Consider the following 18,131-nt stretch of genomic DNA (forward strand, 5'->3'; position numbering starts at 1 on the left):
CAGTAATTCTACTTCTTGCACTATGACCCAGGAAAATAATTAGAGAAGTGTGCAAAAGCCATGCACAGAGATGCTCAACACAGCTGTGTCTCTGACACCAGCTACTTTAGACAACTTACATGCCTATCAACTGGGGAATGGTCCAATTAAGTTTGCAGCCTCTAAAAGCATGTTGCCAAGGAATTTTTACCACCTTGCTCACAAAACAAGTTACTAAGAATGTTGATACATATGTATATGCACACACATCCTCTGTATAATGTTGATATATATATAGGTATATACATATGTATACCATATAATCTCAACTCCTTGTTTAAAAATATAGATATATCTATGTCCATATATAAAATGATAGGATATCTACCAAAATAATAACAGTGATGATCTCTGAGTAATTTCTATTTTCTTCTTTATAATTCTATTTTCTAAATTTAAAAAAGTTAAAAAATTAAAATATATCCTTTAAAAAGCATGTTTTTGGAGAATTTTTAATATAATGGAAAATACTTAAGAGACACTATTAAGAGAAAATATAGGATACAAACACATATTCAATGTGGTATCAATTAGTTTTTTTGTTTGTTTTTTATTTATTTTTATTTGTTTATTTATTTATTTTTTTCTGAGATGGAGTCTGGCTCTGTCACCCAGGCTGGAGTGCAGTGGCGCAATCTCGGCTCACTGCAAGCTCCGCCTCCCACGTTCACGCCATTCTCCTGCCTCAGCCTCCTGAGTAGCTGGGACTACAGGCTCCCGCCACCATGCCTGGCTAATTCTTTTTTTGTATTTTTAGTAGAGATGGGTTTTCACCGTGTTAGCCAGGATGGTCTTGATCTCCTGACCTCGTGATCCGCCTGCCTTGGCCTCCCAAAGTGCTGGGATTACAGGCCTGAGCCACCGCACCCGGCCAGTTTTTTATTTTTTGAGAAAGAGTTTTGCTCTGTCGCCCAGGCTGGAGTGCTGTGGTGTGATCTCAGTTCACTGCAACCTCTGCCTCCTGGATTCAAGCAATTCTCTTGCCTCAGCCTCCCAAGTAGCTGAGACTACAGGCGTGCGCCACCATGCCCAGCTAATTTTTGTATTTTTTAGTACAGACAGGGCTTCACCATGTTAGCCAGGCTGGTCTCAAACTCTTGACCTCAGGTGATCCACCTACCTCAGCCTCCCAAAGTGCTGGGATTACAGGCGTGAGCCACTGCACCAAGGCCAATTAGTTTTTTAAAACTATATACATCTATACAGTCACACTGCACTTAATAATATTTCAATGACAGATCGCATATATGATGATGGTTCCATAAGGTCATAATACTATATTTTTACTGTACCTTTTCTTCATCTAGATATGCTTAGATACACAAATATCACTGTGTTACAACTGCCTACAGTATTCAGTATAGTCGCCTGCTGTTCAGGTTTGTAGCCTAGGAGCAACAGGCTCTACCATACGGCCCAGGCGTGTAGTAGGCTCTGCCATCTGTGTTTGCGTAAGGACACTCTATGATATTCACACAATAACGATGTCGCTTAATGACACAGTTCTCAGAACATCTCCCCAACATTAAGTGATGCATGATTATATATATGGTTATATAAATATGTATACAAAAAAACAGGAAAATATTAATAAAAGTCAGAAAAAATACAATAAATGGTACTTTATTTATTTATTAATTTTTTTGAGACAGGGTCTCGCTCTGTCTCCCAGGCTGGAGTGCAGTGGCACAATCACGGGCACTGAAGCCTCCACCTCTGGGGCTCAAGCCATCCTCCTGCCATGGCCTCCTGAGTAGCTGCGACCACAAGCACGGGCCACCACACCGGGCAATTTTTTTTGGGGGGATGGGGATATAGATAGGATCTCCCTATGTTACCCTGGCTGCTCTCAAACTCCTGGGCTCAAGTGATCCTCCCCGACTTGGCACCCCGAAGTGTTTGGATTACAGGCATGAGCTGCCACACCCGGCTTAACTGCACTTTAAACAGCAGTTAACATGAGGAACATTTCCCTGAGATGCTTCTTGACCCTGCCTGGGGCTTCTTGCATCTGGGGGTGCTTTTGCGGCACGGTCATGAGGGATGGCTGCACCCTCCGTGCTCCACAGCCCAGACGAGCACCCCCCTTCCAAAGGTGCCCCATTAACACCTGCTAGGTTAAGAGCAGCTAGACAGCGAGAAAAACAATGATGATAATAACTCCCTCCCTTCACTGAGCTCTTCCTGTGCACCCAGCACCGTGCCCAGGGCTGCGTAGGCATTAATCCCCTCCTCAAATCCTGTGAGGCTGGCTGGGAGTGGTCGCTCACGCCCGTAATCACAGCACTTTGGGAGGCCGAGGCGGGCACATCACTTGAGGTCAGGAGTTTGAGACCAGCCTGACCCAACATGGTGAAGCCTCGTCTCTACTAAAAATACAAAAATTAGCCAGGCGTGGTGGTGGGTGCCTGTAATTCCAGCTACTTGGAAGGCTGAGCCAGGAGAATCGCTTGAACCTAGGAGGTGGAGGTTGCAGTGAGCCAAAATTGTGCCACTGCAGTCCAACCTGGGTGACAGAGGAAGACTCCACCTCAAAAAAAAAAAAAAAAGAAAAAAAATCCTATGAGGCTGGTCCTCACCCAGCAAGGGTCAGGGCTGAGACAGCAGCCCCAGTCCATCCAATTCAACACCATGGTTGCAAGACCCATGCTCCAACCAACATCAAACTTCCATGAGGAGTGCGCCTTTTAGAAACAGCATATCTCTACCATAAGGCAGTTACTCAGGAGTGCATCTGAAATGCCCAGAACCGTCTTTCTGATCCATTTATGCAAGAAAAATGTGCAATTTTTGCTTTGACCTATAATGATTGTTCCCAGAGGTCGTTTTTTATAAATAGCACATCCCGTTGCTGCTCTTGTTTTCGTTCTCCCTACCTTCTCTTCAGATGGGTAAAAGCCAATTGCTCTCATGACAAAAGGAAGCTCTGACAGGCAAATGTGTTCTGACACCTTTCTGGTCTCCATTGTGTCGATGCCTTGACTGCGGAGCTGAGAATAGTAGAAGTAGTCTTCTAGCTCCTACATAGGAATACAACAGAAACACAACACACGTTTAGGCTTAAGTCTGAAGCATCCATGAACACTTCAAGGACATTTTCTAGAAAGTACATTTTAAGCTCAATGGGGGAACAAAGCTTTGGAATAAAGCAAGAAGGTTAACCCCAGGCACATTTGCTTTACAAACTTAACTAGATGTTACCAGGAGGTGTTTACTCTAGAGACAATTACCCTGTAGAATTTTCCTTCCCGGCCACCAGACAGCAGACCATAGAATGGGGTCAAGTCTTCACCCCCAAGAGAAACCGCTGCCTCCAGGACACTGGAACAACAATAGAAATGTCCCTATTAGAAAGCGCTCAAGCGTGAGCATGGCTCAGAAGGTGGTCTGCACAGCACTGCGGCCCTCTGAAGAGTGTCACCGCGCAGATACAGTTGAGGTCTCTAAACACTTGTTAAGAAAAGTTCCTTTAAAATGAAGCCCAAACCAGAAAATTCCATTTCAAGTGTGGAACTCAGAGGTAGAGGGCACCTGCCTTAATTATGGTGATATTCTCTTGATGACGACAGGGCAGGTGCTTGGCAATTTGTCTGCAATCTTTGGGGAACATGTCTCTCCTGGGGGTGGGGGAGGCATCCTGTGTTCTGAAACCACAATCCTCCCAGACAGAGCAGCCTTACCCATAACTTTAGATCCAGGAACGATCAGAGTCAAAAGAATGGGATATTGTGCAAGTGGACTGCCAACACTAATTGCTTCCATAAAAACTCAGGAGACCACAGGGACCCATGCCAGTCAGATAAAAATAACCCTCTGCTCTCTAACACAAGGTCGGACTTTCCAAAAATAGGCCCTTTCAATGGTAAGAAAACCTACTTTTGTATGAGACCAACTTTGCCTCCTACAAAAGGCTAATCATCAGAAATCATTCTAATAATCCACTAACTGGATTACTGCTAATCGGGCGATTAGCCTCTTTGCTGCGACATCAAGCACACCTCATGTAGACCACAGTGGGGAAGTGGGGAAGTGTCCAGAGTGTGGAGTCACACAGACATGTGTGCAAGTCCCGGCTCTACCTCTGGCAAGCTGTGTGATTCTGGGGAGGTGACTTAACCTCCCTGGCATCAGTGTCCTCCACTATAAAATGAGAAGATTCTGTCTCACAGCATTGTTGTAAGAATTAATAAATAAATGCACACACGGTATACTAGTCTGTTTTCATGCTGCTGATAAAAACATACCTTAGACTAGGCAATTTACAAAAGAAAGAGGTTTATTGTACTTACAGTTTCACATGGCTGGGGAGGACTCACAATTACGGCAGAAGGTGAAAGCCATGTCTCACATGGTGGTGGCAAGAGAGAGAATGAGAGCCCAAGTGAATCAGGTTTCCCCTTATCAAACCATCAGATCTTGTGAGACTTATTCACTACCATGAGAACAGTATGGGGGAAACTGCCCCCACAATCCAACCATCTCCCAACAGGTCCCTCCCACAACACATGGGAATTATGGGAGTACAATTCAAGATGAGATTTGGGTGGAGACACAGCCAAACCATATCATTCCACCTCTGACCCCTCCCAAATCTCATGTCCTTACATTTCAAAACCAATCACGCCTTCCCAATAGTCCCCGAAAATCTTAGCTCATTTCACATTAACTCAAAAGTCCATAGTCCAAAGTCTTATCTGAGACAGGCAAGTCCCTTCTGCCTGTAAAATAAAAAGCAAGTTAATTACTTCCTAGATAGAATGGAGGTACAGGAATTGGGTAAATACGGCCATTCCAAATGGGAGGAATTGGCCAAAACAAAGGGGCTACAGGCCCCATGCAAGTCCGAAATCCAGCAGGGCAGTCAAATCTTAAAGCTCCAAAATGATCTCCTTTGACTCCATGTCTTATATCCAGGTCATGCTGATGCAAGAGATGGGTTCCCATGGTCTTGGGCAGCTCCATCCCTGTGGCTTTACAGAGTACAGCCTCCCTCCTGGCTGCTTTCATGGGTTGGCATTAGTGTCTATGGCTTTTCCAGGCAAACAGTGCAAGCTGTCAGTGGATCTACCATCCTGAGGTCTGGAGGATCTTGGCCCTCTTCTCACAGCTCCATGAGGCAGTGCCCCAGTAGAGACTCTGTGTAGGGGCTCTGACCCCACATTTCCCTTCCACACTGCCCTAGCAGAGGTTCTCCATGAGGGCCCTGCCCCTGCAACAAACTTCTGCCTGGGCATCAAGGTGTTTCCATACATCTTCTGAAATCTAGGCAGAGGTTCCAAAACCCCAGTTCTTGACTTCTGTGGACTTGCAGGCTCAACACGTCATGAAAGCTGCCAAGGTTTGGGGCTTGCACCTTCTGAGGCCACAGCCCGAGCTCTATGTTGGCCCCTTTCAGCCATGACTGGAGTGGCTGGGATGCAGGGCACCAAGTCCCTAGGCAGCACACAGCATGGGAACCCTGGGCTTGTCCCAGGAAACCATTTTCTCCTAGGCCTCCAGGACTGTGATGGGAGGGGCTGCCAAGAAGATGTCTGACATGCCCTGGAGACATTTTCCCCATTGTCTTGGAGATTAACATTCAGCTATTGGTTACATACGCAAATTTCTGCAGCCGGCTTGAATTTCTCCTCAGAAAATGGGTTTTTCTTTTCTATCACATAGTCAGGCTGCAAATTTTCTGAACTTTTATGCTCTGCTTTCTTTATAAAACTGAATGCCTTTAACAGCACCCAAGTCACCTCTCGAATGCTTTGCTGCTTAGAAATTTCTTCCGCCAGAGGCCGGGCACGGTGACTCACGCCTGTAATCCCAGCACTTTGGGAGGCCGCGGCAGGTGGCTCACGAGGTCAGGAGATTGAGACCATCCTGGCTAACATGGTGAAAACCTTTCTCTACTAAAAATACAAAAAATTAGCCAGGTGTGGTGGCACACACCTGTAGTCCCAGCTACTCAGGAGGCTGAGGCAGGAGAATCACTTAAACCCGGGAGGTGGAGGTTGCAGTGAGCCAAGATCGCGCCATTGCACTCCAGCCTGGGTGACAGAGTGAGACTCCATCTCAAAAAAAAAAAAAAATTTTTTTCTTCTACCAGATATCTTAAACCATCTCTCAAGTTCAAAGTTCCACAAATATCTAGGGCAGGGGCAAAATGCCACCAGTCTCTTTGCTAAAACATAATAGAGTCACTTTTGCTCCAGTTCCCAACAAGTTCCTCATCTCCATCTGAGACCACCTCAGCCTGGACCTTATTGTCCATATCACTATCAGGCTTTTGGCTAAAGCCACTCAACAAGTCTCTAGGAAGTTCCAAACTTTCCCACATCTTCCTGTCTTCTTCTGAGCCCTCCAAACTGTTCCAACCTCTGCCTGTTACCCAGTTCCAAAGTCACTTTGACATTTTCAGATATCTTCTCAGCAGTGCCCCATTCTACTGGTACCAATGTACTGTATTAGTCCATTTTCACGCTGCTGATAAAGACATAACAGACTGCACAATTAACAAAAGAAAGTGGTTTATTGTTACAGTTTCATGTGGCTGGGGAGGCCTCACAATCATGGCGGAAGGTGAAAGGCACGTCTCACATGGCAGTGGCAAGAGAGAATGAGAGCCAAGCGAAACAGGTTTCCCCTTATCAAACCATCAGATCTCGTGAGACTTATTCACTACCACGAGAACAGCATGGGGGAAACCACCCCCCACCCACCCCACCATCCAACCATCTCCCACTAGGTCCCTCCTACAATACACGGGAATTATCAGAGTACAATTCAAGATGAGATTTGGGTAGGAACACAGAGCCAAACCATATCACAAAGATTGGAGACAAAAGTCCTTTATTTTCATCCTGTAATGAATGTTTGTTAAGGTGTGGGGTGGACTTAGCCCTGGCCGTGAATCCCAGCCCCACTGCCTACTCCATTGCTTGGGCAGTCATCAGACCCCTTGGAGTTAGCTTCTGGATGTGTTTGATGAGGACAATAGTGGTGCCTGGCTCCCAGGATGGCTGTCAGGATGAAATCAGATGATACATGGAACTCACTCAGTGAGTGAGAAAACTCAGCACAAGTGGTTGGGATTATTACGGCCATAGAAATGGGTATCAGCACACTCCTACATCTTTCTTAGGAAGAGTCTGCCACGCACTGTCCTGGGTCCTCTCACCGAGGCATGCACAAGCCCACGGGCTGGCTTAAGGTCTGAGGAACCTGGGTATTCTCCAGGGGTGCCTGAGGGCCCCTCCAGCAGGGCTGGGTCTTCCCCCACTTCTCAGCTCGAATATTAGGCCATGGAGGCAAGTGTCCAGCTGAGAGGGCTCCCTCTCTGTGGCCTCCAGGCCCAATCCCGACAAGCTCCGTGAGCAGCCAGGCCACTTTTAGCCATGTGGCTCTGCAGCAGGGCCAGGTAAAGGCCGGAAGTGACACAGAGGAGCCTGTCCCCACCAGGAGCCCCTGAGGCGAAAGGCTGGCAAGAGCACCTGGTCCTCTGAGAACAGCCCGCAGCTCCCGGCTCCGGTGTTCAGAGCTCCCCTACATCCCCTACCTCCTGGCCACCGTCAACTGACCCCAGAGGGGCCTGGGGGCTGCACTGGGATTTTTCCAACACAAGCTGGGAAAGAGACTCCCTCTCTCTGTGGTGAGAGCTATAATTTGTGAAATTTGGGAACTGTCAGCCGCCATCTTCCTGCTGAGTAAGGAAACCCAGTTCTGCAGAGAATGAAGCCAACAGCAGGGCCAAGCAGACAGCAAGTGCTGTGGGCACTAAGTGTGCCGCTGTCCATGACCTTCCTGCGGTGTAGCTACGTGTGATCCCAACGACCTTCTCATACATTCCCTTTTGCCTAAATTGTGTTTTTAACACTTGCAACAGAAAAGAGGTCATTAGGGCACAAAAGGGAAATGACACTTACTGAAAATCTGCTCTGTACCTGGCAATTCATACAGTACTTCTGGAAAGGAGCTAAAGCTCAGCCCTGTGGCAAGCACACAGTAGGTGCTCTGTAAACACTCCCTGGATGAGGAGGAGGAGGAATGGTCTGAACTTGGTGGTAGCAGTCCCATTTAACAGTTGGAGGAACCGAGGCTCCGAGAAGTGAAGGGACTTGCCTGGCGTCATCCAGCAAGCAGTCAGTGACTAGCTAGGATTCAAATTGGAGTCTCTCTGCTCTTGGCTGAGCAGGGCAGCAGGATGACAGGAGGCAGGGAGGATGAGCACAAAAAAGTAATGCAGGATTTTGAAACAGATGCCAGACAAGGAGAGGAGAAAGGGTGGCATGCTAGCACGGAGGGGAAGAAGAAGGGGCGTGCGGAATGAACCCTGAGAGAGGGGATGGAAGGGGCTCTCCCGGGGCAGAAGCGCCATAGACTGTGATGGTAGCAGTTGGGGCCAAGGGGTGCACTGACTAAAATGATCGAATGTGAGGGGATTTATCATCTTTATCTCCCCTACAACTCATCGTCAGTAACTCTAGTAGGAAATTCTGTTTGTTTACTTGTTTAGGTTTTTTACATTTCTTTCCATTAGTGAAGTGCTGATCATATTGTCACCAGAAGCAGCAATGAAGTGATAATTAGTTTATAATGATCCTTTGTCCCCACCACAGATTAAATTGAAATTCTCAGAAGCCTGGACTCTGGCCAGGAGAAAGCTATTGGAAAGCAGAGGCCTTTTTTTCTTCTTCTTAAATTTCTACCATTCCAGATCCCAGGACGACTGAGAAGAAGACAAACATTTTAGAAGGAAGGTTCTAGCCGGGTGCAGTGGCTCACATCTGTAATCCCAACACTTTGGGTGGCCAAGGCTTGAGCCCATGAGTTCAAGACCAGCCTAGGCTTGGTGAGACTCTGTATCGACAAAAAAAATTTTTTTTAAGTTAGCCAGGTACAGTGGCATGTGCCTGTGGTCCCAGCTACTCAGGAGGCTGAGGCAGGAGAATTGTTTGAGCCCAGGAGTTCAAGGCTGCAGTGAGCCATGATCACACCTCTGCACTACAGCCTGAGCGTCCGAGCCAGACCCTGTCTCAACAACAACAACAACAACAAATAGAAGGGAAGGTTCTGCTTGTACCCACAGGGTGTGGCTTGACCCCATGGTTCCAGGCAACAAGCCAGGGAGCAAGGAACCAGGCAGCCATTCTGAGGCCATGATCCCTTTTCAATGGGAGAGTTTACCTCCAGCTCCTAAATCCCCAAGTTCCCAAGATCTGCTCTCTCAGGTGAAGGCGGGGTAGAAGTCAGAGCTGCAAGTGCAGTCTGAAACCACCGTGGTTCCAAAGCAGATTTAACTGGCTATTTTTGCTCATATTCAGGTTAAGAGTAGAAGCTTCAATATCTGCCATAAAAAGAAAGATGTGCATTTGGCAGATGGCAGGGGGTACACTGTGCTGGCAGCCAGGAATCAGGTTTGTTCTCTGAGGAAGGAAGGTGCCTCTGAGCCGTTTTTGCTCCTCAACGTCACACTGCCAAGAGAGAGGCCCAGCCGAGCCACAGGCAGCGCAGGGGCTTGGAGAAGTGGTCAGGAACAGGAACCGGCTGCCACGTGGTTGACTCTGCCCTGCAGCAGCACGCCGGATTTGGGTAGATAAGAGGACAGTGTGGGTGCTTGTCCCCTCTTTATTAGGGAAGATCCTGAGCTCATAAGCAAATGCCCTTACAGGAAGAAGAGATGAAAGAAATCGTTCACTTGCTGAGTACTTTGCTCTGTACTAGGTGCTTTTCCCGTATTAAACTACCTGATCTTTACAGGGATCCTACAGAAGTTCCTATTATCACCCCCATTTCGCATGCAAGGAATCCAAAGATCAGGGACGTTAAGAAGCTTGCCCTAGGCCCCATAGCCAGTAGAGGGTGGGTCCATATTCAAACTCATATTATCCCTTTCACCTCAAAGTCCACATACTGTCCAATGTTCAACTCTAGAATTCTCCAGCCTCACCTCAGGCAGAGGTTCTCCGTTCAGGGCAGGGAGGGTGAGAAGAGAAGCCGAATATACCCACTTCAAATGATCCTCTTACTATTTCCGTAGTGCATGCTTTGGAGGGTCGGCCTAGATCTTTCTAGCAGGTGTGGATATGTAGAGCAGAGGGAGAAGCATTTTAGGGAGAAAGGGTGAGCCCAAGGTGCTGTCACATTGCCTGAACTGCAAATACCATTGGTCCATGGGACAGGACAGCAACTCTCGTCTGCAGAGTAACGTGAGCAATGCCACTGGGGAGCAACCTGAAGGCCAGGCCCTGTGACATCCTAGCACAGTGCCTGGCACGCAGTAGGGTTCAGTCTCTATCACTGTTGCTGAGTGAAAAGGAGTTTACACTTGATACCTTCCTTCTCGCCCCGTCGTGTACCTTAAGGTAATTTTCCACTGCACCACCGAGCGATCGTGCCCTCCCGCAGTGAAGGCGTAGTGGCCATCATAGGAAATGGCCATGCCGGCCACTCCATTTGGGTGGCAAACAATAGCAGATGTCTTATGTGGATTGCCATCAACTGGTAAGATCTGAAGTCCAACCTAGAAAGGAACACATAATTGGATATTCAGACTCAGGCAGCTGGGCCCGAGAGAGGCCTGGCACGTTCACATGTCACCTCCAGATCTGTGTGCCAGAAGGACCTGTGTGTCTAGACCCATCTCTGAGTGTGAGAGCAACATTTAATGTAGCTGGGCATCCACACACACCAGCCCTGGTAGGGGGCCCCTTGCACAGTTCTAACAGGTACACAGAAGGGAAGCTTTCCTCCCTGCCTTCATGGTCAGTTGTCCAGGGTTTTCCAGAATAAATCTCACAACCTATGACTTTACACTTTTCTCTTTTTTTTGATGGAGTCTCGCTCTGTCGCCCAGGCTGGAGTGCAGTGGCACGATCTCGGCTCACTGCAAGCTCCGCCTCCTGGGTTCATGCCATTCTCCTGCCTCAGCCTCCCGAGTAGCTGGGACTACAGGCGCCCGCCACCACGCCCGGCTAATTTTTTGTATTTTTAGTAGAGATGGGGTTTCACCTTGTTAGCCAGGATGGTCTCGATCTCCTGACCTCGTGATCCGCCCGCCTCAGCCTCCCAAAGTGCTGGGATTACAGGCGTGAGCCACCATACCCAGCCCGACTTTACACTTTTCAACGTAGATTATTCATTAAATGTACAACAAAGTGTAACTAATTTGCATATTTTTATAAGAGTTTTTCCATGTAAATAAGTAAGAAGGAAAAATCCTTTGGTGGCCCATGTATCTTCATTGGGAATATAGAAAATGCAGTAACTCTGCTCAGAAATATTTCCCCAGAGTCTTCCTAACTCATCAAGGGCAATTTTCAGTATCACAGCTGACTGGGGTGGAAGCAGTTGGGCTTGGCTATAAACCCAGAACTCTCTGAGTCTCGTGATCTTTGGTAATGACTGCTGCTCATGACACACAGAGTCAACTCCCAGAACTGGAGAAGAGAGCACCGTTACCTTGTCTCTGTTAATAAACACCAAGCAGCGTTTCTGTAGTTCCGCCATGCTTCTCACTGGGAGGACTTGTGTCTGCTCAATAGGGGAACCATAAGCTGGCCCCAGAAGCGTCTTTCTGAAGGCAAAAAGAGAAAGAGTTTTTAAAATTCCACAAATCTCAACATAGGTTTTAAGATTCTTTGGTCAGGCCGGGTGCAGTGGCACACGCCTGTAATCCCAGCACTTTAGGAGGCCGAGGCAGGTGGATCACAAGGTCAGGAGTTTGAGACCAGCCTGGCCAATACAGTGAAACCCCATCTCTACTAAAAATACAAAAATTAGCCAGGCGTGGTGGCGGATGCCTGCAATCCCAGCTACTCGGGAGGCTGAGGCAGGAGAATCGCTTGAAACCAGGAGGTGGAGGTTGCAGTGAGCTGAGATTGCGCCACTGTACTCCAGCCTAGGTGACAAAGTGAGACTCTGTCTCAAAAAAAAAAAAAAAAAAAGACTCTTTGGTCACAGACGGGGCATGGTGGCTCACGCCTGTAATCCCAGTACTTTGGGAGGCCGAGGCAGGTGGATCAACTGAGGTCAGGAGTTTCAAGACCAGCCTGGCCAATATGGTGAAAGACCATCTCTACTAAAAAAAAAAAAAAAAAAAAAAAAAAATTAGCCAGGCATAGTGGTGCGCGCCTGTAGTCCCAGCTACTCAGGAGGCTGACACATGAGAATCGCTTGAACCTGGGAGGTGGAGGTTGTAGTGAGGTGAAATCACACTACTGCACTCCATCCTGGATGACAGAGCAAGACTCCATCAAAAGGAAGAGGAGAGGAGAGGAGGAGCGGGGGAGGGGAAGGGAAGGGAGGGGAGGGGAGGGGAGGGGAGGGGAGAGGAGAGGAGAGGAGAGGAGAGGAGAGAGGAGAGGAGAGGAGAGGAGAGGAGAGGTTTTTAAAATTCCATAAATCTCAACATAGGTTTTAAGACTCTGGTCATGGGCAGAACGCAGTGGCTCATGCCCATAATCCCAGCACTTTGGGAGGCTAAGGTGGGAGGATTGCTTGGGGTTAGGAGTTCGAGTCCAGCCTGGGCAACACAGTAGTTTCCTGTCTCTACGAAAAATTAGCCTGGCTTGGTGGTCTGAGGCTAAGGTGGGAGCATTGTTTGAGCCTGGGAGGTCGAGGCTGCAGTGAGCCGAGATCATGCCACTGCACTCCAGCCTGGGCAACAGAGTGAGACCCTGCCTCAAAAAAAAAAAGAAGAAGAAGAAGAAGGAGAAAATCTTTATCTCCACATTGCTGCACCCTATCCCAAGATAATCATGAGTAATAGTTTGGTGTATATGACTCAAGAATTTCTTTTGTAATTATAATTTTATATAAAAATAGAATTATGCTATTCATGCTTCATTGGTAATTTGCTTTATCTCATATTACATCTTTGAGATATTTCCACGTCATTACACAGAGAGCTGTCTTACTCTTCCGCTTTTTTTCTTTTCTAAAAGCAGCGTCATGTTCCAGTGTACTGACAAACCATCGTTTAACTAATCCCCTATTAACGGGCATTTGGATTGTTTCCATTTTTAAAAATATTTTCAAATAAGACATCCTTTTACTTATGTCTTGGCATACTGTGTGAGTACTTTTGTGGGCTACATTCCTAGAAGTCAGAAGATATGATAAAATTTAATAGAGGGTGACAAATTGCTTTCCCAAAAGGTTAGACTGATTCACACCCGCCCCCAGCAGTGGATGAGAGTGCCCGTTTCCCTGGCCTCTTGCCAACGCTAAGCACTATCAATCATTTTTATCTTTGCTAATCTGATTGGTGAAAAAATGATATCTTGTTTTCATTTGCATCTTTGACACACTAGTGAGCATCTGCTCACAGGTTTATTGGCCTTTTCCTGTGAATTGCCTTTTCATGTTCTTTCAAATATTTTTTAAATGCATTTTTAAATTCTTTTGGATTTATCACAAAAAGACAATTCCTTCCCAATTAAGCCATGGTTATGAGGCTTTCTTATTCCTACAGCTTACAAGATGCTTTATGCAAGGGCTTTTATTCTGGAATGATGGAAATGCTCTGAAGCTACAGTGGGGGTTGCACAGCACCGTAAGTACTAAATGCCATGGAACCATGGAACTGTTCACTTTCTTTTTTTCTTTTTTTTTTTAAGACAGAGTCTAGCTCTGTCGCACAGGCTGGAGTAAAGTGGCTGGTGCAATCCCGCCTCACTGCAACTTCCACCTCCCGGGTTCAAGCGATTCTCCTGCTTCAGTCTCCCGTAGCTGGGATTACAGGCGCGTGCCACCACGCCTGGCTAATTTTTTTTTTTGAGACGGAGTCTCGCTCTGTCACCCAGGCTGGAGTGCAGTGGCGCAATCTTGGCTCACTGCAAGCTCCGCCTCCCAGGTTCACGCCATTCTCCTGCCTCGGCCTCTCCGAGTAGCTGGGACTACAGGCGCCCGCCACCACGCCCAGCTAATTTTTTTTTTGTATTTTTAGTAGAGACGGGGTTTCACCGTGGTCTCGATCTCCTGACCTCGTGATCCGCCCGCCTCGGCCTCCCAAAGTGCTGGGATTACAAGCGTGAGCCACCGCGCCCGGCCGGCTAATTTTTGTATTTTTAGTAGAGACAGGGTTTCACCATGTTGGCCAGGCTGGTCTGGAACTCCTGACCTCAGGTGATCCACCTGCCTCGGCCCCTCCCAAATGCTGGGATTACAGGCGTGAGCCACCACGCCCAGCTGAACTGTTCACTTTCAAGTGGTTCGTTTTATGTTACATGAGTATCACCTTGATACAATTTTTAAGATGCTTTATGCTAATTTCAGATTGATCATCAATAGGCAGAAGCTCCCAACTTTGTGTCTAAAAGTCCCTCCTGCCTCTTTCCTCCAGTGAATGACCGTTAGCAGGAACTTCAGGCCCGAGGTCTGCCAGCCCTCATTCTCCAGCTCTGCCAATTCAGTGTCTTAAGACTGCGCATATCTGAGAGATATTCTTTGTCCGAAAAGTATGTGTTCATTAAAAACTATGCACAATGATTGTGAAGTCTTTCTTTTTTTTTTTTTTTTTTTTTTAGGCGGAGTCTCGCTCTGTCGCCCAGGCTGGAGTGCAGTGGCGCAATCTCGGCTCACTGCAAGCTCTGCCTCCCGGGTTCACGCCATTCTCCTGCCTCAGCCTCTCCGAGTAGCTGGGACTACAGGCGCCCGCCACCACGCCCGGCTAATTTTTTGTATTTTTAGTAGAGACGGGGTTTCACTGTGGTCTCGATCTCCTGACCTCGTGATCCGCCCGCCTCAGCCTCCCAAAGTGCTGGGATTACAAGCGTGAGCCACCACGCCCGGCCTGATTGTGAAGTCTTTCTAAAGCTCCTCTTTACACATGCTTTCGAGTGTTTTAATCGTTTAAGAAAATTGTCCTGGATTTCTCTCTCTACCATAAAACATTGCATTTCTCAGTCATTTTTCTTGTGCCTTCTGGGAAAGAACCGTTTAAAACAACAACAAAATCCCGGGTGGTCCTGGCCTTTTGAGGACCTGTCTTATCTGAGATACATTTCAAAACCATGATAGTCCTCAAGCCTGAGCCAATTGCTGCCAGTTCCCTGACTTCCTTCTCCTGGTGGTGGTGGCAGTGGCAGTGGTCGTGGCGGATCACTGAAACATTCTCCCTTCCAACTTCTCCTGCCTCCATCCTTCTTTCCAGCCATACCTAAGACACAGCCAAATCAAAGGCAGAAGCTCCCCTCCAGGGCTGACCAGGTAAGATCCCAAAGCCAGGGCTGCGTCGAGGCCCCATAGCGCTGAGTAGAGGATGGGGTCGGGGCTAGGGTCAAGGGTCAAGTCCTGCCCTGCTGGACCTTGGACAAGTCACACAGCCTCCTGAAGCTCAGTGGGAGAATATTTAGCAGGGCTGTGGATGAGGGAACGGGATGACAGTGCAGGCGCTGCTGCACTCGAGGCACAATCGTCGGTGTTTCTTGTGAGAGCTCACAGGGGCCAAAGCACAGGGGCCCACGTGCATGTGCAGGATGGCATCAGGAGGGAGGAGACGCCACTCTAGGATGCTGGGCTGCGGACGCCCTGCTCCCCAGCTGCGGACTCCCTGCTCCCCAGCAGCGGACTCCCTGCTCCCCGGCAGCGGACTCCCTGCTCCCCGGCTGCAGATGCCCTGCTTCCCCACCGGTGTCTTCCCCGTCTCATGCCTTCAACCATCCTGTGTTCCTGACTCCAGCCCAGCCTCTCCTGGGACCTCCACAATCCAGAGTCTGATTCGTGGGTTACCACCTGAATGCCAAGCAGGCATCTCAAGCTTGCCCTGTCCAGTCTGGCCCCTGGTTTATCTCAAAGCTATCCTTCCCTTGTCCTCCTCATCTCTTTAAAGGTCCAGTCCATTCTTCTGACTTCGAGAGGTGTCTTCTCTCACACCTCCTTTTCCCTCCGTTAGCAAATGCTGTTCGCTTTGCCAGCAGGATATATCCAGAATCTGACCCCTCCCTTCTGCCCTCAGGGCCAAGCCGCCATCAGCTCTCACACCAGTTTCCCGAATCTTGCTTCTACCTTTGTGCCCTAGAGTCTGCTCTCTGTACAGAAGCCAGACATCATTCTAAAGAATCAATCAGAACATGTCACTCCCCTGCTCAAAACCCTCCACTAGCTCTCGTCTTACCCGGGAAGGAGCCAGAGTCTCCAGGGTGCCATGTGCCTGGCACCAGCCCACACCTCTGACCCGCTCTCCCATGCCCCCTACTTGCCCATTCCACTCCAGCCTCACCAGCCTTCGCAGCATTTCCCAAACCCCAGATGCCTCCCACCTTCGCTCATTGGCCCTTGCTGATCCACTGTCTTTCCTCCAACCGCACAGCCGCCCCTCACTTCCCCCTCGCCTCCTTCAAGTCTCTGTCCAGATGCTCAGGTGTCCCCTGCTCTCCAAGGCCTTCCCTGTCTCCCCATCTTTTTATCCTGCCTTTTCCTTTTCATTTTTTTTTTTTCTTCTTTGCACAGACCTGATCACCACATACCTACTACCTTGCTACTTGTTCACGCTATTGCATCACCTGCCCCCCGCAACATGTAAACTCCACAGTGATGGAAACTGTTCTGTTTTCATCGTCTTCAGCACTTAAAACAGTACCTGGCTCACGCAGGGTGTAAACAAAGGAGGGCTAGCAATTAAAGTTAAAACTCCTTTGAGACCCAAGAGTAAGAAAAAATCAAATAGTTGTTAGTAGCCAGGAAAAACTATGTTTTTATTAACAAGAGGAGAACAGGAGATAGCATTAGCAACTTTCCCAGGGCCCCACGGTCTGTGTCCTTCCTGGATTCTGCACATCTCACCTCCACACAGGGCCACATGACCTTGGTGAGAATTACTTACGTTATCTGTGCCTCAGTCTCCTCCTCTGCAAAGCGAAGAGGATGATAATAGTAGCCAAGCTGCTTGCAGGTCCCTACGTGGAGACTTGAAACAGGCTGGGGGCAGAGAACTCGATCCGCGCCCCCCGCAATGGGAAGCTCCGGGTGCTTACCTGCACATTTTGGTGGTAGCATTAAAAAGCTTCACTTTGTAGCCACTGTTGCAAATAAGCAGGAAGAGTTCCCTGGTGAGTGGTGGGTACCAGACCATGCAGGTGGGATAGCAGCCCTGGTCGGTGTGGTGAATGTCCAGGACTTCCAGGTGGTCTTTGTAGCTCCTGAGAAGATCATACTCTATCTGCAGAGGAGCCCAGATGGACACACATGAGGACCAAGCCAAATTAAAGGCTCAGCTAAAGAACCCCAAGCTCTGGGGTGACAGCCTTTATAATTATCAGCCAACAGTGCTGTTCTGGGGGAGATGGTATCAGGTCTCCTAAGAGAAGACTTGCCTAGACCTGACACTGACTAAGTCGTCAGTACTGAGAATTCACTACCCGGAAGACAATGAGCTGAGTGCTCTAAAAACATCTGTCATGTCATCCTCAGAACTTCCCTGCAAAGGAGTACTGTTGTGCCCATTTTACAGATGAGAAAACAGATGTCAAGGATGTTCAGAGTGGCTTGTCCAAGGTCACATAGCTAAAAAGTGGCAGAGTAAAAATTCAAAAATTCAAATTTAGATCGCCTGACTCCCACACCTGACGTCTTACAGTTGTTATACTGTGTCACTTATTATCTTAGGAACTAATTCATATCTAAATCTCAGCCCAACACTTGGCAGTCACAAATCAGCAGCCACTGAACTGGGCCCATACAGGTATGCTTTTGTGGGCAGGGCAGAATGGATGGATGGATGGATGGACAGATGGATGAATGGATGGAGAAACTGAATAAAGGAAGGAAGGGGAGAGAAAGAAGGGAGGGGTGGGGGAGGGAAGGAAGAAGAAAGGGAAGGAAGGAAGGGAGGGAGGGAGAGGGGGAAAAGAAAGGAGGGAGGGAGGGAGGAAGGAAAAACAGATACAATGACTGGTTGAATCCATTTCACCTGACTCTGTAATATCGCGTTTGCCCCTGTCCCTACCTTTTCCTCTTATCTCACAACCTCTCCTAGTTTTCACATTTAGGTAGCAGCCTGGCCCCAACTGATGGACATGAAGACAGTGTTAGTGAGTGTCAGCCCTCCCCGTGCACACTGGGAGGCAAGGGCGGCTGCGTTCCAAGCTGTGGGGAACTCCCCGCTCCTT

General features: G+C 48.3%; 1 protein-coding gene across 4 annotated transcripts in view; it reads right to left on the reverse strand.

The window, feature by feature from the left end:
- CFAP251 (cilia and flagella associated protein 251) overlaps positions 1-18,131 on the reverse strand; it is an 81,953-nt gene that overhangs the window by 23,289 nt on the left and 40,533 nt on the right. For all 4 annotated transcript variants that reach the window (XM_058424737.1, XM_058424734.1, XM_058424735.1 and 1 more), the window contains 5 exons: positions 16,998-17,182; positions 11,482-11,596; positions 10,380-10,543; positions 3,270-3,360; positions 2,916-3,059 (listed from right to left, as the gene is read on the reverse strand). In XM_058424737.1, the coding sequence (XP_058280720.1) occupies positions 2,916-3,059; positions 3,270-3,360; positions 10,380-10,543; positions 11,482-11,596; positions 16,998-17,182 (699 nt within the window). The remainder of the gene's footprint in view (positions 1-2,915; positions 3,060-3,269; positions 3,361-10,379; positions 10,544-11,481; positions 11,597-16,997; positions 17,183-18,131) is intronic.

Source organism: Hylobates moloch, unplaced genomic scaffold (assembly GCF_009828535.3).
Source record: "Hylobates moloch isolate HMO894 unplaced genomic scaffold, HMol_V3 SCAFFOLD_12, whole genome shotgun sequence".
NCBI classification, from domain to species: Eukaryota; Metazoa; Chordata; class Mammalia; order Primates; family Hylobatidae; genus Hylobates; species Hylobates moloch.